Source organism: Equus caballus, chromosome 10 (genome assembly GCF_041296265.1).
Source record: "Equus caballus isolate H_3958 breed thoroughbred chromosome 10, TB-T2T, whole genome shotgun sequence".
Taxonomy (NCBI): Eukaryota; Metazoa; Chordata; class Mammalia; order Perissodactyla; family Equidae; genus Equus; species Equus caballus.
Window position 1 is genome coordinate 68,154,059 of NC_091693.1, and position 23,515 is coordinate 68,177,573.

Here is a 23,515-nt window from a genome sequence, read left to right on the forward strand (position 1 = left end):
CCTGGGCTTTTCTGGTACATCAGAAGGATTACTGCAAAAAGGTTCCTGGTAAACAGTTTCCGAAAGGTCATGATCCAACAATGTTGCCATAATTTCTTCCCTACTTGGTGGGGACATAAGTGGTTTCAGAATGTGAGCAGTTCGAGGGGTGAAAGTGCCATTTTTAGACTGTGAAGGAGAGCTGGTAGACCTTGGTGAACTATCAGGAGTTGGTGTCAGTATGTCATTGTTTCTTGAAACATATAATTCTAAATCTTCAGAAGCTACATCCACAAGTTCACCATCAGGTGAGGATAGTATTGTGGTAAAAGAGGTATTGACTGAGTCAAGAGCCTGTCCTATTTCTTTTCTGGTATGACCTTGAATCCAGTCTGAATTGCAAGGCTGAGAAAGGCTAAGAAACACTTCTTTGCTTACTGAACTCCTATTCAATCTGGATTTTTCATTTAGACAGTCCTCTGCCTGCTGGACACAGAAAGAATCCATGATGGAATTAGACCGAGTTGTTAGAGGATGAAAGCTACTTTTCCACTGGTTGTGGCAATGATTCTCATTGCTATCTATGGAGGATTTCTCAAACAGTTCAGGGCTTAGAGTACTGGACCTAATCCATGAGGTTGAGTCTGAGGCATGGTGTTTGTCTTCATCACACTTCTGGTTATCATGACTCAAAAACTCAGTTTTTTCTATAGTTTGTCCTGGGAAAAGATCCTGAACGGCATCACTTAGGAACTTCTGAGGCAAATTCAGATCAGCTGGGACAAACTGACTTCCAGAATAAAAGCTACAAAATCCAGTTTGACCTATTGTATTAATATCAAAATTATAATTATGTTCAGGAGACAAACTATCTTCAAGTGAGTAACAACTTTCAAAACCTGGATCTGAAAAAAAGATGGGACTATCATCTGATAGGGAGTTGTCCAACTGGCCAGAGTTTTGTAAATTAAGAGAGTCTACTTTAAGAAGTTTGGGAACTTTTTCTTTAGGTTTTGTACTTCTGGGAGTTCGAGGTTTTCTTTGAGATGTTACCGATCGTGTTCGTTTAATTGTTTTGTTATGCTCAAGGGAACCAGAAATATTTTTGTTTGGTTGATGTTTAGTAGATAATGGGTCTTGCATAGTATTTGCATTTTGTGCTTTCTGCTGTCTTTTCTGTAACAGTTCTTTTAGAACTGCCAGCCCAGACTGTCCTTCACCAAACGCTGAAGGTGTTGATACATTTCGATTTTTACACTGAGAAAGTGCTTTGGTTTGTGAAATTGCTTCTGACAATGACCTTTGTTTTACCCTTTCAGGTTTAAAATTTGACACACCTAAAATAAAGCCCCTTTGTTTTTGCTCCCATGCTATTTGTTTGATTGGACTTTTTAAGGAAGTTACAAAGCAATTATTAGGCATTTGGCTTTCCTCTGAAGCTGCATTTCCTGGAGAACAAGTTTCACTGTGCTTTGACTGTTCTGCCATGCACACAATCTGCTGCTGACTGTCTTTGCACTGTGAAAAATTAGGGGCATACGTCTGATCTGGCTTTGACTCTAGGGAATTATGATAGTCATTTAACTTTCCGATAGATGACAAACAGTTTTTTTGTGTATTTGCATTCTCTTCTGTCTTTGGAGACATTATACCAGAAGATATCTGTGTATTCTGTGCTACCTGAGACAAATGGTTGGAAAGGTCAAATATGTTTTTTTGAATCAAGGTTGATTCCTTTAGAGTAAACATAGCACTTTGATTATGAGACCTTTGAACATTAATTTTTGAGATTCCAGGTCCCATAGAACTACAAACAACTGATGAATGCAAATCATCTCGTGAACTGGGGAATGTTTGCAAATCCACAGGCTTCTTGCTTTCTAAGAAAGAAGAAAAGCAGCCAGATAAATTCTGTTGTGCTCGAATTCCAGTGGGTAGGGGAGCAGAAAGGGGATGATCTATAGCAGAGCCCATTAGGGACACATCTTTCTGTTTAAAAAGTAGTTGAGAGCCTCCAGAACTATTTGAGGTCTCAGACACATTCTGATGTTTCAGCACAAACTTAACTTCAGCACCAGACTGGGATTTTATTTTTTCATCTTTAAGTGTTATGTGCTTTCTTGACGTACCTTTCTCATTTGTTTTTTGTTTCTGTTTTGCTCTTGGTTTCTTTTTTCCATCACCTACTAGTTTACTCGTCTGATTTCGTTTGTTCCTTTTCTTAGTAACTACAGAAGGATTAACAAGCTTTGTTTTTGATTTCTTAACCTGTGTTCTTGCTCGACTATTTTTTTCCATACGGGAATTAACAGTCTTGCTATTATATGCGTTAAGACCCTTAAGAAGCATTGCTTCCTTATCTGCAGCAGCCATAATTTCTTCAGCTCTTGGATCTGTGGGAGACCAGCAGCGAGGTGGAGAAGAATTTATGGGACTTGTGCTTCTCTCAGAAAGAAAACCTAATTTAGACATAACATCACTATAATTCAAGTCACAGTCTTCGGTTTCAGCATTATAAGATGGTGAGGGAGGAGAAAGAATAGCATGTGACCGTCTTTTCCTGAAAGACAAAGTTCTTTTAACATTTTCACTATTTGTCCTTTGTTGCTTACCAGGTTTTTTCTTAGTAGACTTATGTTTTGATTTTCTTCTGTGACTTTTCTTTGGTGTTAGTGGATAAATGGGATATTTGGTTGCAGGGGAGTCAGGAACTTTTGGCCAAAAATCCTTCAAAGGTGCAAGCTTTTTATAAAGTTCCATTTTTTCCTCTGTTAATATTACTTGCTTTTCTTTAGAGTCTATTTTCCCTAGCTTCACAAGCATATTTTTTCTCCCTCTAAATCTATTAATAATAATATACTTTATGATGACAGGAGGCAGCTTTTTAGACATTTTTCTTCGTTTTCGAGATTTGAGAGTTCCATCTAAACTTTCGCCAATTTCCATGGGATGAGGTAGGCTAACTTTTGAGTTGTGTGTTACAAAACTTGACTCACTATCTTCAGTCTCATAATTTACCTTGCGTTTGGCTCTAAGTGTGTATTTATTTCCATACAATCCAAAGGACTGCTCAGTTTCTAAGCTTCCATCTCCAAAGTGACAGTCTACAAAACTGTCTGTAGGTGTTTTATTTTCAAAAGCTCCACGGGTGACTTTAATTAAATCACTGGCCAATACATTATCCTTCTCAGAATTACTATTACAAGTATTATTTTGCATACAATTATCTTTTGTGGATCCAGTCTCACTAGTTTTGCTAGAAGTTTCTTGATGACCTACAAGTTTCTTTTTACTCATTTTTAACCGGGACTGTTTATTGCCAGGTTGTAGTTTATATGTGACAGGAGCGAGTTTCTGTGGTCTACTGAGACAATTAGAAAGAACAACACTGGGAAAAAACATGTAATGTGCTGCTTGCTGGCTGAGGCTTGGCTTTTCTGTTTTATGTTCTTGAAATTCTTCATATCTAATTTTAAGTTTATTCAGTCCACTTTCATCAGCAATGCTATCAAGAGACTGCACCATAGTTCTGTTCTCCCCTGAACATGACAGCAATTCACAATTTTCAGTTAACGATGAAGGGAATAAACTATTCAGAGCTGTGCTGTTTCCTTTTTCATTTCCTTCAGATGATAATTTATTTTTTGAATGACTTAAGTCAGAAAAGTTGAAAGAATTTTTGCCCAATGTACTTTCGCAAGTGTGACGGTTCATATGTATAAAAGGGGCATCCTTATCAATTTTTCTAATGTTTGTATACTTTCTACTTGGTACTTGTCTTGTAACAGATGGAATCTCTTCTTCATAATCAAAAATACTACTTTCACAGGAAGATACCTGAACGATATCTTTCTTACTACTTTCTTTATGAGAGTTTTCTGAGTGGACAGTACTGCTTAGAGATCCAGGGTATTTCATAGAGTAAGTGCTTTCATTTGTAAAAGAAGCAACTGAACGATCTAGATCTTTTTCTGTGTTGTTTGGCTGTGAAAGGTCTTCAATTAAATCTTCCTTGTTCAGAACATGGGAAGAAAGGGCACTTGAGTGTTTACACTGAAAGGTAATCTTAGCAGAAGATGGGGGTTCTAACGTAGCAGCATCTTTATGAAAGATGGAAGGTTTTACTGATAGCTTGCTTGTTGCAATCACAGAAGAGTGGGTTCTAGAATTTTCGTTGTTCAATGGATTGTCTGAAATGGGGGAAAAAAGAATTTATTTCACTTCCACTCTTTTAATTTTTTGAATATTTTCCCAACCATGACAACATCGCCATGAAAGAAATTATATGACATTAAGTTTGTGTGTTTAAAATGGTTATCTCAACAAAAAGGTCACGGCTATCACTAGGAAAATAACTCAATCTAAATAGTCAAGAGTTAGTTATGTTTGATTATTAGTCGTTATTTTAAACACATATTCCTTTGATCAGAAATAGATTATATTAATATTCAGTGCCTCTAGGGGAAGTAAGGGAAAAATACTGTCACCTTAAAAAGTTTTCAAAAAATAATATGCTTCTTTATCACTTCAGATAAGCTACATATACTTCTTACAGTTTCTTATGCTTCTTAAATATTAACATGATAAACTGATTAAAGTTTATGAAGCTTTAAGTCAGTGATTAACAAATGTTATCCTCTTAGATCTACATTCTTTCAAAAGAAAAAATCCTGGAGAAGGACACAACACAACAATATTGTTATGGCCTCACTTAGTCAATTATATAGGAAGTGTGATTATGGTCTTAAAATATATTTTTAGCCCCTCAATAATGAAATGCTCACAGCATATTAGTTTACTTACCACTATTTTCATCTGCAGTTCCATCTAACTGAGGTATAGAAAGATTGCCTAGAAGCAAATTGTTATTACTCCATTCCATTTCTTCATCTGAAGATGAATCATCTTCTTCGGTTGAACTTCTATGGGTATTTCTGCACGGTGATCTAGAGAATATTAAGATTCACTAGTGAGTACGATTATTAGGAAAAAAGTATACAATTTGCTTAATTCGATGCTGGAACAATAAAACAATTAAAAAACCTTGAGAATTACAAATTTAAAAAGAAAAGCAGACTGGCTTTGCTTTATCATGCTACATTTTGTATCATGTCCTACAAAAAGCTGCTGTCGTAAATAGACTTGATAATCCCTTTTATGTGAGCCAGAAGACACCATCATTCCTGTCTTCAAAGCTCCACAATACCCTGGATTACCACATCTAATCATGTTCTTCTCTATATCCTCCCCTTCATCCTATCAGTACACATACACATATAACAGCTTGGTTGAGAATCTAGTAATTTCTAAAAAGGCAGTATATCCTGGTGTATTTTAAGAAGCCCCCATAAATACACAATCAATACATTATGAATTGGAAAAAACAAACAAAAGGGTAGGTTGGGGGTATTCAGGTCAGGGCTGAAAGAGAAATAACAGTGACCAGAGAGGGGCTGGGAAGTAGGAAAAGTGTTGAATCAGTCCCAGCAGTGGCTATAAAGCAGGGTTATACTGAGGAATTCAGATGGACTGTGAAGTCCAGATGGATCCTCTCTTTAAGTTTCATCTCAATTTAAATTTTTCATTAGATCCTAGCTTGATACCTTCCCATCTATCTGGATAGGCAAACGTATTTTCTATCTATACCTAATTTTTTCTTTCTCTTGCCTCAAAAATTTGAACATACACTTTATTATACATGGAACAGTTTCTCCATTAAGACTTTCTCAAATCACAATTTGTCCTAAAATCACTCTCTTAAAAGCTGAAAGAATTATTAGAGGTCATCTAGTCCAACTTTCTGCCCAATGCAAAAACTTTATTTTTAATAGATTCAACACAAGCGCTCTGCTTTTACACTCTCTGCATAAGGGGCTTGCTGTCTCACACAGTAATCTTTGCCGTTGTTAATGGGTCTAATTGCTAGTAATTTTCTTCCTATATTGCACAAAAATCTTTCTTTCCAACTTCTATACATTATTCCTGCTTTGGTCCTGTGTAGTCATATGTGGCAGGCCTATGCCATTTTCCACATGATAACTTTTAAAATATTTGAAGGCATTTATCATTCATCTCATAATTCCTCTCCAAGCAGAGCAAATGTTATCTATTCTTTCTACTGTTGTTTAAAAGTGATAGTATTACAGATCCTTCTAGTTTTCTTCTTCTTTCTTCCTTTACTTTCTGAGTATTTTTAAAATATGGTACTCAGGGCAGAATATAACATCCAATATACAAGCACAGAACTAAATGACTCCTTTTCTAGACACTATACTTCTATCATTCAATCTCTTTCTAATAAACATTTATGAAATGTTTAGATTTGTTTTCCCAAGGTTAAACTGGTCATAGTTTTCAAAGAGTTGGCCCAGTCAATGAACACACAAGCATTAATTAATCATGGGATATACCATGCCATTTTTTCTCCCCTCCCCAAAGCCCCAGTGCATAGTTGTATATCCTAGTTGTAAGCCCTTCTAGTTCTTCTGTGTGAGCCGCTGCCACAGCATGGCAACAGACAGGTGGTGTAGCTCTATGACCTGGAAGCAAAACTGGGCCACTGAAGCGGTGAGAGCACCGAACTTTAACCACTAGGCCATCAGGGCTGGGTGCACACTTATTATTTTAAACAGGCTGACACCACTGGTAAAAAGTAGATAGTGGCTTTATAAGAATTTTATACATTTGAATATGTACTCACTTAACAGAGATATAAAAGTATAAATAGCTAAACAAGGTATAATCTAAGAAACTGTAAAAGAAATGCTAATGATACGTTGAAGGAAAAAGCAAAGGGACAATACCAAAATAAAACAATGAAACAACAATGAAGAAAGGAAAATAAATTGAAATAAGAAAAAGTGAAATGCCACAAGATCATTCAACTAGAAACATCAAATAACCAACAACTTTGCCAAAATACAAAAGAAGTAATCCAATTTATTACAGCAAGACTTAAATATATGAAATAAATACTATAATTATTTATTAATAAAATCCAAAACCTGTTAGAATAATAAATCTCACCCCAGAAACAATTGGTAGCCAATAATTAAACTATTTTGGCAACCATACAACACTACAGACTTATTGTGCCTCTTTTTTTTTTTTTGAGGAAGATTAGCCCTGACCTAACATCTGCTGCCAATCCTCCACTTTTTGCTAAGGAAGACTGGCCCTGAGCTAACTTCTGTGCCTATCTTCTTCTACTTTATATGTGGGATGCCTACCACAGCATGGCTTGCCAAGCAGTGCCATGTTCCCACCCGGGATCCGAACCAGCAAACCCCAGGCCCCCGAAGCGGAATGTGTGAACTTAACCTCTGAGCCGCCGGGCCGGCCCTATTGTGCTCTGAACAAAGTAAAATCCATGGCTTTTCCAGAGACGTTGTTAAGTCCAGAATGAACTGAAGATCTAACGAGTCTATATTTGTGAAGCTGACCGATTGAACATGAACATATGACTCTACGCTTTATTAGGCACCACCTATTTTGTTTCAAGATGTTTTTGAATCTATATTGCTATCCAATGAGTTACCAATCTCCAATATTTGTGACCATCTCAATCCAATTTAGCATGATACTTGGCACATAGCAACCATTTAAGTGGTTTTTGAGTGCAAAATTAGTAAGCTCTTTGTGAACCCACCTAATTGGTCACTACTGCAACGTATTCTCCTTATCCACAAGGATATTATGTAAACTTTCTTAAATGCCTGGCTGAAATTAAGACTCAATACAATGATTGCATTCCCCTAAGTATTTAAAAAGGATATAAAGATGGTAGAGCCTGATTTGAACTCACAAAGGGTCCTGATATTCTCTGCTTCCCTTTCTAAATGCCCACAAAGTGTTTATTTAACAATCATAATTATCACCCCTATGATAGAGAGTAGGACGGGAAGCAAGGAGTTCAGTTAAAAAGTGAATCACAGTATTCCAGGTAAATGGTAATGAAGGCCTAAACTAGGATACTACCTTGGGAAGGAGGGCGATAGAAGGATGGAACAGAGGCTACGGTGACAAGTTGACTGACAGCGCTTAACAACAAACAGATAGGGGTGTAAAGGAGGGCAAGCCACATATAACACTGAAGTTGCAAATTTTCACAAGTTGGGAGGAAAGTGGTGTTATTACAGAACTAAGGAACAGAGAAAGAAGAACAAAACGATTTTATAGCACTGTCATTAAGGACTGCCTATGTTCCAAATGAGGCTGACGTGGTTGAGGCATTTCCCAACAGGATATGATGTCATGAAAAGATTTATAAAGTTTATACAAAAAAACCTGACAAAACAATTTATAGAATAGCTACAAAGAAGTTTTATGTCTTTACTTCACTTCTTTTTTTAATAGAGTAGGAAATATCAGCAAAAGGCATTCTATGACATGGCTGAGGGTCAAATCTATCAGGAAATCAAACAGTGATTCTGTCTGGACCAGGTAAAATTAGGTCTTCAAAGGTCAAGGAGCTGAGTCTCTGAATGATTTATCACTGTGACAGCAAAGGGGAGTGAGTATGTGAAACTAGGAAGAAAGCATGAAATAATATTTTGCAGTTCTGGAATTTCCTACTCATGGAATGAAAATGAAATTCTTTGTAGGAGCATTCTGTGAAAATATAGAAGAGAAGATTTTGATATATACACACATAACAGGAGAAGGGATCAGAAATTTTATTTTTTATATTAGGTAGTGCTGAGAAACTAGAGAAATATTACATATCTATTTAATATATATGTAAACATGTAATATGTATAAATATAATTTATGGATTAACTTCTTTCACCTTTCAATAATGGCTTTAGGGGTGAAAATTTCAAACACAAACTTCAAAAATTTTAGTACTGCCGGGGCTGGCCCCGTGGCCGAGTGGTTAAGTTCACGCGCTCTGCTGCAGGCAGCCCAGTGTTTCGTTGGTTCGAATCCTGGGCGCAGACATGGCACTGCTCATCAGACCATGCTGAGGCAGCGTCCCACATGCCACAACTAGAAGAACCCACAACGAAGAATATACAACTATGTACCGGGGGGCTTTGGGGAGAAAAAGGAAATAATAAAATCTTTAAAAAAAAAAAAGAAAAAATTTTAGTACTGCCTACGGAAGTTTAAAGGAGAGGCATACTCAGTGTTTTGGGCTCAGAGGCCTAATTTCTTCTATACATAGAGCATACAGCTGAGGGGCAGACTCAAACCAATCAAGGTAACAAGAGAGTGATATAAAACCACAGCACCATCTTATTCATTTACCTTGAGAAATGAACCAGAATACCAGTGTCTGCTTCTGGGACTCTTTTATTTATTTATTTTTAATATTGAATTCTTTCAGTCTAATCAGACTAGAAGCCATCCTTGTCTTCAAAGCTGACTAAAGTTGTTGCCCCGACCCTTCACAGTTTAACACTCAGAGGGCATTCTTTTTCCCCAAGTTCTGGGATAAGGAGGCACTTCTATTTTGCCCCATTTATTACTCACACATATTAATACTGCATAGATAAATGGATGATTTCTAAACATTAGGTTTATGGGGGAAGGAGGAATTGGAGGAAGGTGGTAAAAAGGTACAAACTTTCAGTTATAAGATAAGTAAGTACTAGGGAGATAATGTACAATATGATGACTACAGTTACCACTGCTAATATGATATATAGGAAAGTTCTTTTTTTCCTCCTTCTTCTTTTCCCCAAAGCCCCCCAGTACATAGTTGTATATTCTAGCTGTAGGTCCTTCTGGTTGTGCTATGTGGGACACCACCTCAGCATGGCCTGACGAGTGGTGCTAGGTCCATGCCCAGGATCTGAACCAGGGAAACCCTGGGCTGCTGAAGCAGAGTGCACCAACTTAACCAGTTGGCCACCGGGTCGGCCCCTATAGGAAAGATCTTAAGAGAAGAGTTCTTGTTACAAGGAGAAAATTTTTTTTCTTCTCTCCCCCAATTTTTTCCCCATTTCTTTTTATTGTGTCTACATGAGGTGATGGACGTTAACTAAACTTACTGTGGTAATCATTTCACAATATATGTAAGTCAACTTTTATGCTGTACACCTGAAACTCATATAGTGATAAAAGTCAATTATATCTCAATAAAACTGGGAAAAAAGAAAATAAAAGTTAAGCTTATTTTTTTAATGTAGCAAAATTTTATTTTTCTTGGAATATGAAATTACACCACGTGAAAGACAAAGCACTACTTAAAAGGGATTTAAAAGTAAATTTATAACATTTTATGTTATGCATAATAGTAAGAAATAATTTCTGATTAAAGAAGAACTGTGATAATTACTAAAGCATGTTATTAAACCAACTGAAATAACTCAAACGTTACCTCTTTTTGGCACAATGTTCTTCAATATTGCTGTCCCATCTCTGAGACATCACCAGACTAAGCTCCATTTCTTCTTTTTCAATCTGTGGTTCATTTTCTTCATCATCACTATTTTGGAGATTTTTAGTGTTTCCAAAGGAGTGACATTGTGACGGCATCCTATTTCTTTCTCCCTGATATCCATCATTTTCCAAACCAGCAAGAAGACGTACCAGAGCCTCATCAGGACTACTGTCCACTACAAAACAAGTGAAGCATCACCAACAAATAACTTAAGTTTTCTAAATAATTCAACAATTCAGATAATTATAAAATAACAACAAAATCATAGATACTGGCACATGCTGAAAGAATACAGCTGGTGCAAAGACGCTGACAAAGCTCCTCCATCACAGTATGATCCTTGGAACATCTGCATTAGAATGATTTTCTGTCCTTATAAAAAAGAACATCCCCAGACCTCACTCCATATCTCCCGAAACACAATTTCTGAGGTAGGGCCCAGGAACTTACATTTTAACAAGCTGCTCAAGCTCTAACTGCAAACTTAACTAAACCAAATATGGTCACAAGTGTTCAAAATAAATATAAAATATGCAATAAATATATGAAAATGATAAGAAAGTGACTTAGGGGCCGGCCTGGTGGTGCAACGGTTAAGTGTGCACGTTCTGCTTCGGTGGCCCAGGGTTCGCTGGTTTGGATCCTGGGTGCGGACATGGCACTGCTTGGCAAGCCATGCTGTGGTAGGTGTCCCATATATAAAGTAGAGGAAGATGGGCATGGATGCTAGCTCAAGGCCAGTCTTCCTCAGCAAAAAGAGGAGGGAGGATTGGCAGCAGTTAGCTCAGGGCTAATCTTCCTCAAAAAAAAAAAAAGAAAAAGAAAGTGACTTAAAAACAATACATGTAAACACCTCATCCCTCACATAAGCTTTACTCAGCTCAAAGGATGGTCAAAGGAAAATTGTTGCTGAAAAACACAAGAGAGCTTTAAAAGTGGTTAATAAAATTACTTAAAAAACCTTGAAGACCACAATGAGATACGATTGTATCTCATACAGTAGGGATGCTAAAATCAAAGACAGATAATAGCAAATGTTGACAAGGATGTAAAGAAACTGGAGCCCTCATACATTGCTGGTCAGATTGTAAAATGGTACAGCCACTTAGGCAAAAAGTTTGGCAGTTATTCAAAATGTTAAACATAGAGTTACTATATGACCCAGCAATTCCATTCCGAGGTACATACCCAAGAGAACTGAAAATATATATCCAAACAAAAACCTACACAGGAATAATCACAGCATTATTCATAATAGCCAAAAAAGTGAAAACAACCCAGATTTCCATCAACTGAAGAATACATAAATGACGTAAGTTATATCCATACGATGGAATATTATTCAGCATTAAAAAGCAATGAAGTACTGATCCGTGCTACAACATGGATGAACTGTGAAAACATCATGTTAAGTGAAAGAAGCCAGAAACAAAAAGATATATGATTCCATTTATATGAAATGCCAAAAATAGGTAAATCCAGCAAAAAAGAAAGAGATTAGTAGTTGCCAGGGGCTGAGAAGACGGAAGAACAGGGAGTGACTGCTAATGGATAATGGGGTTTCTTTTTGGGGTGATAAAAATGTCCTGGAATTAAATAGTGGTAATGATTGCATAACTCCATGAATATGCTAAAAATCACTGAAATGTACACATTAGAAGGTGAATTTTATAGTATGTGAATCATATACTAAAACAAAAAAAAGACCAGAAAGATGGAGGTTTGCTCTAATCTAGTACACAAACTTTTTTTCTGTAAAATTAGATAACATATTCACCATTTACTAAAATATCAAGTTTCAGGTTTTCTTTGTTGACATTAGAGAAATTGGTTCAATCGTGCTGCCAAATATAAAGCAAAAATGAAGATATTTGCTTATAAGAGCCATTTTGGAAAAAATGCATTTCTTAAACCTAGAATTGCAGTTTATTTTTCCTGCTTCACACTTTAAAAAGATTAACATTAGCAAATGAATTATAGATATTTGACTCTCAGCTCTTTGACTAACATTGAGATTGCATTTTTGCAACCTTAGGCCAGGTGGAATTATATCTGCTTAGGCCAGGTGGAATTATATCTGCTCACGATATATGATATTTGCCTAATGTAATGAAATAAGGATATGCCTCTCTCCCTTCTCTTTGTCAATTCTTTAATTTTCTCTATGTTCCTCTGTTTTCACTGTTTGTTTTTTATAACTAGAATGTAATTTAAGTCTATATAAATTTATTTATTTGCTCATTCATTCAGATGGAGAAACAGAACATTTTAGATTATAAACTTCAAATTAATTTTTAAACGTGGTCTTTGGGTCATTTCTTTCTGCATATGCCATTCATTGAAAAACAATTTTTCTTACTCCTGTCTAAAATGTTCTTGAATTTGTGTACAATAATTTTGGTAATGTCCCTAGTCAGCCAATTTGTATTCCATTCAAATGAAAATGTAGTTAACAGAGAGAAACTAGGATCACATTTGATGCTATACCTCATTTGATACAATATGAAAAAACAGAAAGTGAGCAAGGAAAGAAACATAAAATCACTATACCAAGCAAAACAAGAGGCATGAAGTTCAATATTTCACTTTCTGCAATGAAATTTTTAAAAAATTTGTGAAAAAGATATCAGTAATTCAGACTAAATTATTGAAATGAAACCTAGCAAACGGCTTATGACGCTAATGAAAATGCCTTTAGGGAGATGCAAGGACACTCAGAAATAACTGTCATGTTCTACAGTAGCCAAAAATTAATGGCTTGAAAGAATTGTCCAGGGAAATTTCTGACACTCACCGAGAAAGAATCATTTATGGTATTTTACTATGTACTTAATTTTAGAGAATTTTAATTCAAAATAAGCACATGTTCCCCCTAAAGCAATATGGTGTTCTTCCAACCAAAGTGAAGTTAAAAAACAAACGGAATTATTTTCCTTTAATTAATTTCTAGAAAAAGCTGCGGAGAAAACAAAAAAGAAAGCTACTTCATTTAATTTGAGGTTTCACTTTTATACTAACTAGAGCAAGGATTTATTGAATATGCAACACTAACCTCTTCAAATCAAAGAAAAAAAATACCCCTCACATACGTACTTTTGTCGATTTAAAATACTGAAAATTTATGGTAGAACTGTTACTTACAGAAAACTGGTGACTCACTCAGTCTTTGAGCCAAAGGCTGAAAAGTCTGACTATTTTCCATAAGGTTCAAAATTGCTTCTTCATTAATAAGAGCTTCTTCCACTTTGTGTCTAGTGTGACCTTAAGATGACAAAGAATACAAAAACATTAAAGCAATGGCCTAACTCTAAAATTTATAGTTTAGAATTTGTGTAAATAGGGAGCATTACAGTGTAAACCTATTTAAAATTTTGAACTGCTGGTGATATATGTAAAATACAAACATAATAAAATTTAATAAAAACCACAGGAATATCTAGCCAGTCACATGGAGTAATTAAAAAAAAAACTCCTGAATCTGTGAATCACTAAAAATCTGCAATCTCTTTAGCCTCTTCAATCCGACCTAGTTTGTACAAATAGGTATATTACTCGGATAAAAATCATTGCACATTAAAATATACAAAGGGAAAAGAAAAGACAAACTGTCTTATTTGAATAATAAAATTCTTTATTCTCTATGGTTTAAAAATTACAAATAAATTCATTTTACTTTAATTTTATATTTCTCAGAAAACTTTCAACTCATGATCTAAACACATGTCTTTCGGGGCTGGCCTGGTGGTGTAGTGGTTAAGTTTGCACCCTCTGCTTAGTGGCCTGGGGTTCGCAGGTTCAGATCCCAGGTGTAGACCTACATATCACTCATCAAACCATGCTGTGGCGGTGTCCCACACACAAAATAGAGGAAGACTGCCACAGACGTTAGCTTACTGACAACCTTCTTCAAGCAAAAAGAGGAAGACTGGCAACAGATGTTAGCTCTGGGCCAATCTTCCTCACCAAAGAAAAATATATTTATATTTAAATCTTTCGACGTTATTTTTATGAAGGTCTAATGTACAGAGAGATTAAATAATTTTAAGAACAAAAATAAAATAATCTCCTATTAAAATCTAGTCAAAGGGTGAGATAGAGAATACAAAGCAAATAGTAGTAGGGAAAATAAGACTTTAGAGCAAAAATGGCAGGCAGTTGTAAGAGAGCTAACTGGAAAACAGTTCTATTTTTCTGTTTCTAGTATTCACACTTAATGTTTTCAACAGTTTTTAAAAGAGAGTTAAAAGCTTCAGGAAGAAATATTTTTAAACATCCTATGACCTAACTGGGTTAATAAAGAGTATTTAATCAAAACAAGAGAACAAACAGAGAACTATGAAAATAGCTAATCCCAAAACAAAAGACAATTGAGAGGATCAGTAAAAACAAAAGGCGGTTCTCTGAAACTAATAATAAAACAGACGACTGGCAGGAATGATCAAAACAAAATAGAAAAAGGCATAAATAAATTATGTTTCAAATAAAAGGGGAAGTGCCAAAGGAAAAAGAGAGATGTTAAACTAATACTATGAATAGCTTTATACTAAAAACATGGAAAAACCAGATAAAATGACTAATTTCATAGGAAAAATATGACACAAAACCCAGTTCAAAGAGAAATAGAAAGCTTGAGTAGATCTATAACAACTGTGGAAGTTGAATTTGAGGTTTAAAATTGATCCCCTTCTCCTCCTGCCCCCAACACCAAACCTACCCACAAAAAACTACACTAAGTCTGGATGGTTTTACATACTAGGTCTATCAAATCTCCAAGAAACAGATTACATCAACCTAACAAAAATTCTTGAAAAGAGAGTTGAAAAAGAGGGAAAGCCCCACAACTCATTTAATGAGGCAAAGTATGGATCTTTCTCAATTATTTAAAAAAAAAAAAGTTAAAACTCTATAAGTAAAATATTAGCAAAGCAGATATAGCAATGCTTGAAACAACACACCACATTGTGACAAAGAAGAGTTTATTTCAGGAGTGCACAGTTAAACATTAGAAAATAAAAATTACTTTAACATTACTACATTAACAGAATAAAAGAGAAAAATTGTGATTATGTCAATAAATTCAGAAAAGAATATTTGGGTAAACTTTAATATTCATTCATGATTAAAAAAGTAAAACTCCAAACTTCTTGGTAAACAAGAAATGGAAGCGATATTACTTAATCTGATTAAAGTTTATCTACCAATATCCTATAGTAAATATCATAATTGATGAAATATGGAGGCATTCCTTTTAAAGCCAGGAAAAAGACTATTATCATTTCTACTTAACATTATCTTTGAGTCCCTAAGCAGTGATTAAAACATTTGAAAAAAAAATATGACAATGGGAAGAGAAGCAATAAAACTGTTATTTGTAGAAGACAACTCTACACACAGAAACTCCAATGGAAAAGACATAGAAACCACTGGCACTCATAAACATTGCTGGATATAAGACTGGTATACAAAGGTCAGTGAAGTTCCTAAATATCAGCAATAAGATGACGTAATTTTTTAAAAATAAAACTTAAAACTGTAACAATTATAAAGCACCTGGAGTATATATTACAAAAGATATAAAATAATTTTACAAAGAAAATTGCAAAACTTTATTGAAATATATGAAAGAAGACCAAATAAAATGAGAAATAGATCATGTTCACTGATGAAACTATTTGGTATAAAGATTAAAAATGTTCGGGGGGCCGGCCCAGTGGTGCAGTGGTTAAGTGCCCATGTTCTGCTTCGGTGGCCCGGGGTTTGCCAGTTCGGATCCCCGGTGCAGACACGGCACCGCTTGGCACGCCATGCTGTGGTAGGCGTCCCACATATAAAGTAGAGGAAGATGGGCATGGATGTTAGCTCAAGGCCAGTCTTCCTCAGCGAAAAGAGGAGGATTGGCAGCAGTTAGCTCAGGGCTAATCTTCTTCTTCTTCTTCTTCAAAAAAGATTAAAAATGTTCCTAAATTGGTCTATAAATTCAATGAATTCCCAATAAAATCTCAACAGGGTTCTTCCCAGAAACAAAACAATCTGATCCTAAAATTAATATGGGGGAACTTTTTTTAAAGATCAAATAGACAAGACAATTTTGAAGCCAAATAAGGGAAGATCTGCCCCTTATACTTATAAAGCAACAGTAATTACAACGGCATGATATTAACACAGGGGAACATGACTGAAGTGGGACAATTCATGGAAAAAAACCCAACTAAGTATGTTGGAACAAGCAGCTATTTATTACAATTAGATCCTTACTATATATACAAGTAAAATTTCAGATGAATTGAAGACCTAAATGTGAAAAACCAAAGTGTAAGCACACATAAGCCTTAAGAATGAAAACTTTCATTACCTCAGGGTAGGGAAGGACTTGTAAACCAGGTTTTGAATCATAATGGCAAAAAGTTTTACACCTGGCACTATCAAATGTTGTTGAGGATGTAGGGAAATAGAGAAATATAAGGTCTAATAAATTGTGGGAATATAAACTTAGGTAGATCATTTTACTGGACAATTCTTTAATACTGGCATTACTAATACAATGTGATATTTTTATTATTAAAATACTTCAAAATCTGAAAAACTGAGCACTGAAAATAAAAGGGTTTGTAGGAGAACAAAAAGGTTAAGGCAAAACTTATGCAACTTTGTAATTAGAGCATTGACAAAATCAGTAATTGGTACCCCAGGAGGTAACTCTGATCAGTCAGGCAGACAGCTCAGTGTGGCTGGAGGCAGTTATAAAGGCTACTAAAAATGCAGGGAAAATAATAGTATGGAAATGTTGGGTGCATTTTGATCAGAGATGTGGCTGGTAGATACTTAGACAAAGCAAATGAAAGTAGAGCTCTGAGCCAGTGGGCTGCCATTAAGGTGAGCTCAGGAGATGTGCAACGTGCCACGAGTCAGAGATTGTGCAATGCTGGGATGCAAATCTTAAGGAGGGAGGAAGCCCTGGTGTAGGTGCTCATTTTTAGTTGCTGTTTCACACAGTCAAAAGAGCCCCTACTGCCAATACAGCAGTGAAAAGACAGCTTTTCCTTTCCTGCTGAAGACTGTAATTCTACTCCTGCTAACCTGGCTGCCCTTGCCTAGAAAAACTGTGGAAAGAACAATGTGACTTCTGGATAAACCTTTCATTATTCTCTCATTTAGCAATCATGTATAAGCTAATTGCATTACAGAAACCCTGTCATGCGATCTAGGTAGAGTACAATACACATACCCTAAAACCTGGCAAATTACACTTCCATATGTCTTCTGTAGAGAAACTCTTGCACAGAGCCACAAGGTGACAGATATAACACTGTTAATAACAGTGCAAAAGTGAAAACCATCTAATAGTTGTAGAGAAACAGATAAATCTGTTTAGTCGTACAAAGGAACACTAATCAGCAGTTAAAATGAATGACCTAGAAACATTATGAACAAGATAGATTTCAAAGTCATAATGTTGACATAAAAGATACTCAACATCATTAGTAATAAGGGAAATAATTAAAACCATAATGAGATGCCATTTCACACACACTAGGACGGATATATAAAGAAGACAGATAATAACAAGGTTAGTAAGGATGTTGGGTCACTGGGACTCTCACATATTGCTGGTGGGAATGTTAAACAGTGCAATCACTTTGGAAAACAGTTTGGCAGTTTATTAAAAAATTAAACACAAATTTACCAAATGACTGAGCAATTTCACTCCTTGGTATACACTCAAGAGAAATGAAAATATGTATCCACACAAAGACTTGTATACAAATGTTCATAAGCAGCATTATTCTTAAGAGCCAAAAAGTAAAAAACGACCCAAATATCCATCAACTGATAAATGAATTAACAAAATATGGTATATCCATACAATGCAATACTATTCGGCAATAAAAAGAAATGAAATACTGATAGACACTACAATATGGATGAACCTGAAAAGATTATGCTAAGTGAAAGAAGCAAGACACAAAAGATCACATATTGTATGATTTCATTTATATGACATATCCAGAGAAGGCAAATCTTGAGAGACAAGAAAGTAGATTAGTAGTTATTTGGGGCTGGAGGTGGGAACAGGTGTGACTGCAAATGGACACAAGGAACCTTTTGGAGGTGAAGGAAATGTTCTTAAATTGAATTATGCAGATGTTTGCACAACTCTGTAAATTTACTATAAATCACTGCATCATATACTTAAAATGAGTGAATTTTCCCTCATGTAAATTATATCTTAATTCAGTTGTTAAAAACATGTTGAATGAAAAAAAGCAAGTTGCTTAATGTATGCCAAATAGAACACCATTTATGTAAAATTTAAAATCTAAAATAATAGTATATATTGTGGACATACATATATAAGAAAATATAAAATCACACATGGTAACAGTTTGCACTAACTTCAGAACAATGCTTAGCTCTAGAGATGAAGAAAAGTTAGAGGAATAGGAGAGAGGTTTTTGCCATATTTATGATGTTTATTTCTTAGGGGGGAAAAAAACTTAGCCAACTTAACCACATACTAATGTCTCAGTGCTAGATATATGGATGTCTGTTAGGGTATTTTCCGTATACTTGAAAAGGAAACCTCACCTTTGCTCAACTCTGTGTCTTTATGGACTTCTACCATATTAGCTGGCGTACACTGCAGAATTTCAGGAGACAGAACCTCAGGGTGCAATGTTAACTCAGCAGAGAACTCCTGGGATCCGTCACTGTAGTCCACAGATCCTGATAATGTTCTGCTTAATTAAAACATAACCTTTATAACAAACTAGACAACAAAGCAATAAAATTAGTTCTGAGATCTGTAATAAATAACCACTTACACAGAGAAATCATTCTGTTTGAGAATTTCCTGAAGTCTCTTCTGAAATTTTTTTTCATTTTCTGTTGCTGGCACAAACCTGCGATCTTTGAATTGTAAAAGTGCATTAAAAAATGTAGATAGCAAACGAAAGAAACATTTTCCCTTTCTCCTAGAGTAGCTTTTAAAATGGTAGCAATTTCCTATCCTTTTCTTGACACACAGAACACCACCCAAAAGCAGTCCTATTATAAAAATCAAACAAGAAAGAAATGGTTGTTACTAAAGCTATAAAATTAAGCACATAAAGTCAGTTCAAGATTAAGTTCTATAATTAGACTTAAATCCAGAGCAGAAAAACACTGTTCTCTTCCTATAAATGTATCATATGCCCTGAACCTAGCAGTTTTCCCTTCATAAAATATAATATTTTCCCTTTATAAAATACAGTATTCCTATTTTAAAAGGTATAAAAAGCATTAGAAATTTCTCAAGGCATTTTTAGTGTCCAAACACTATAATAAAAACTTTAATTTGACTTCAAATTTTATTAAAAAATTTTAATTGGACTTCAGGCTTACTACTGTATTTCAAATACATTTGCCTTTTGAATTACGTCTTTTATTCTTTTACCTTTATTTTTAAAATTTTGTTGTATCCATGGCATTTAATTGAGCCCCCTCAAATTCTTTTTGAATGTAGCAGGGTTTAATAATAAATAAAATGAATATTTCCCTTCAGAGCTGTACAAGATGATCAAAGTGAGAGTTTATATAACATCTCCAAGAAAACAATTTGGGGGCAGTATTTCATGGGTTACATTTTCAAAGCTTAATGAACTAAATACAGTGTTTCTAAGTTGGGATTCATCATCTCTGTGAGTATTCTACAGTTCATTTGGAAATAGAGAAGACTAGAATATACTAGAGAATGAAAAAGGAGCAAATAGGTGGGGCAAGAGGACAAGGTATGGTGAAAACCGAGGACAATGAACAGGTCTATTTCTTACCGGGAGAGAGACAATGAGTGACACTTGGGAGGTAAAAATTACAGTTCAGAGCAACGACAATAAGAAAAAATATAGGAAATTTAAAGGTAATTCAAAAAGTAAAATCGAATGTCAAGGTAAATTAATGGCTTAAACTTTTCCATTAAAATACCTAGTTAAAAAAAATAAACCAGTCCTATTAGGTTCATACCTTGTGATTCGGGTTGGCTAATTTGAGAAGTTTCATTTCTGTTTCTTCGCCGTTGCTTTTCATCTTCCCAGATGGCCTGTAGACCAGGGTTTCCACCAATTTGAGCTGTAATCACAACAACACTTCACTACTATAAAGGTCAAAGTGAAAAATACTTGCTTAAAAAAAGAAATCCAAACTTTTTAAATACTGACTTTTAAGAAAAATAATTACTTATTTTGTGTAATAAAACAGACAAACTATCCCAACCTACATTTATTATGCTACTCCGTTTTAGTTTTCTTCCTATTGGTTCCCCAAAACCCAGCAGGTGAATAAGATTCAAACATTTGATGATAGCCAATAGACCTAAGGGTCCCCTCCCTGGCATAAAACCTGAATATAAAAATACTAAAAGGCAGACTATATTAAACTCGTTTATAATGGCTAATTTATTTAGTGTCACACTTACTTTAGGTTCATGTCTATGAAAACATACTCATATGAATGAAAATGGAAACTAAAAAAAAATGAGTATCTCATCAGAGATAGAGAAGCAATCTACATGACATCTTGCATCCTCCTATAACATCTTACTTCCCTAGTAATGTTTTCTTCCCTACTTTCTCCACTCTACTTAGGTCATTAATTTTTATAAATAAAAACTTACATTAAGAATAATTGTGTATTACCTTCAATGTCCAGCCGATTTAAGATATCAGCAGCTACAGCATCCACTTCTAATTCACATGTACTCTGAGGTTCAACACCTTCCAGTATTAATGAGCTGTATTAAAAAGATATCAAAAAACACACTAATTATGTAAGAGCAAATTTTCTGAAGATTTTTCTTACTTATACAATTTTTCATGTTTAGGTGATAATCAGAAAAGCCAGTGATATTATATTAATTCACAGTTATTCGTGACATAATTGATACTGTGTGTGTACACATAAAGAAATGAAAAACGGAGAAAAATACAAAACCTATTATATTGACAGTCTATTGAGATCCTTTTGCAGCAAATTTTACATATTTTGGTTCATGACACTTTCTATATAAGAAATATAACATTTTAGCACGTGAGTCATATCCAGGGCAAAATGGGATAAGATAACAGAGGGACGATAGAGGGATGCATCAAAACCATACCCATATGCAATCATTTGCCCAGAGGCAGCTTTCTCAGCAGTCATAGATGGTTTAAAAAAAAATGAGAAGAGAATATGCAACAAGAGACGAGGGTAGGTGAGCATACTGAAAAAGTAGGTAAATGACACTGTTCTCCCTGCCCTCAACTACTGCTGAGCTGGGGAAAGCTTTAAAGTTCTCCCTAATGACAGAACTGAGAAACCACATAGGTTCAACAGCGGAGTGACAGCTAGGAGATGTGGTGACAGCATGAGGTCATTAATTTTTTATGAGAATTACAGAGGGTTGTTCCCACTAATGCTGACTCAAAAGCATTTTTGTTTTTCATCAGAGCCACAAAAAAGATTAGGAAGACACCATATAACTGTCCCTGTTGACAGAATGAACATACAATGTCTAACGTGGATCTCAGTTTACTCATTCTACGATTTAGATCTCCTACCCATATGGGCGCCAAATGAAAAGGAGAGAACTTTTACTAGGAAGTGGGTGATGGCAGATTTCATTAACATTTTTATTTTAAGAGAAACATATTAGCTAAACCTTATTTTCCATTGTCTATCCCTAAGAAAATTTTGATGGAACATTAGAAATTATTAACTTGTTAAACCACAGAAATCTTACAATTTAAATAAACATACATGTATACAGAGAAACACAAAACACACATGGTTTTGCTTTGTCCTTATACTAAAAAGTTTCACAATTTTTGGAAGAATTATATTGTAAATTTCAAGGGTAAATTGTCCAGAAGTAGCACATTGGTGACAAAGGAGGGAAACAGTAACATCAAATAATGCAATCTTATAGTAGAAATTTACAACTATCTCCAGCTCTTATTACAAAACTACTTCAGACATTCTGAATAGAAGATGTTCCTAGGGAAAGGAAGTAGTTTTCAGAATTAATGACCTGTTTCCAGCATATAGAAAAAGCATGAATAAAAAATTTGAGTCAGCAAATACATGTAGACCATGCATTTTAGTCATGAAAAGTAGATAAGTAACACAATGGCAATTAGACAATTGGGCCTCCCTGAACATTTCTGGTCATAGCTTAACACCACAGACCTACTAATTAGAAACACTGAGGGGGAAGTTCAGACATCTATAACTTTAAAAATCTCTTCAGATCATTCTGATGGACAACCAGGGTTGAGATTAATGCAGTAGACTCTACTTTGTGGATTCAACACTCCAGCAAATGATCCTGAATGTTCGTGATATGTGGTAATTTACAATGAGCTAGCAAATAAGTAGGAGAACTGCTTACTCAGCACTCTCATCTTATTACAAGTTTGTTGCTCTCTATTTGTTATGGCCCTTGTAATAATGTTTATGAAGGGATAAAAAACATTTCTTTGTTAAGAGAAAAAAAAAAGGTACCCAGAAGAAGGTGCTAGCACTGGCATAGAAATGAGACTAATAAAATATCAGAGTACTGATTTATGGCAAAATTTTTTTACATTGTTATTTGTACTTGATGAAATTATGGACTTTCATGTTGAATACAATATAAGCATCCCCAGAATACAAATTTATGGGGTAATCTGAGACAAAAATATGTAACTATCCTACATTTATTATAAATTCTAATTCCGAATACCTTGTCTAATTTCACCAGTTTGCCTACTCATATCTTTGTTTATAATTTGCCAACTCTTAAAAGTAACAAAATAGCGGGGCTGGCCCCGTGGCCGAGTGGTTAAGTTCGCGTGCTCCGCTGCAGGTGGCCCAGTGTTTCCTTGCTTTGAGTACTGGGCGCGGACATGGCACTGCTCATCAAACCATGCTGAGGCAGCGTCCCACATGCCACAACTAGATGGACCCACAAGGAAGAATATACAACTATGTACTGGGGGGCTTTGGGGAGAAAAAGGAAAAAAATAAAATCTTTAAATTGTTAAAAAAAAGTAATAAAATAGGCTCCTTAAAAACATTCTAAAATTTGAGCTTTTCATTATAATACAGAGGGTTTCCCCAAACTTACTCCTAACCAGTGGGGCTTTACTAGTTTTA

The 23,515-nt window shown here is 35.1% G+C and overlaps 1 protein-coding gene across 4 annotated transcripts in view; it reads right to left on the reverse strand.

The window, feature by feature from the left end:
- The window catches only part of REV3L (REV3 like, DNA directed polymerase zeta catalytic subunit), a 178,605-nt gene that overhangs the window by 78,349 nt on the left and 76,741 nt on the right, over positions 1 to 23,515 (reverse strand). For 2 of the 4 annotated variants that reach the window (XM_070225413.1, XM_023650935.2), the window contains 8 exons: positions 21,037 to 21,131; positions 20,366 to 20,470; positions 19,189 to 19,273; positions 18,953 to 19,101; positions 13,508 to 13,627; positions 10,304 to 10,541; positions 4,783 to 4,925; positions 2 to 4,169 (listed from right to left, as the gene is read on the reverse strand). In XM_070225413.1, coding sequence (XP_070081514.1) covers positions 2 to 4,169; positions 4,783 to 4,925; positions 10,304 to 10,541; positions 13,508 to 13,627; positions 18,953 to 19,101; positions 19,189 to 19,273; positions 20,366 to 20,470; positions 21,037 to 21,131 — 5,103 coding nt within the window. Of the gene's footprint in view, position 1; positions 4,170 to 4,782; positions 4,926 to 10,303; positions 10,542 to 13,507; positions 13,628 to 18,952; positions 19,105 to 19,188; positions 19,274 to 20,365; positions 20,471 to 21,036; positions 21,132 to 23,515 lie in introns of all 4 variants that reach the window. The other 2 variants (XM_070225412.1, XM_023650934.2) reach the window with 1 other exon arrangement.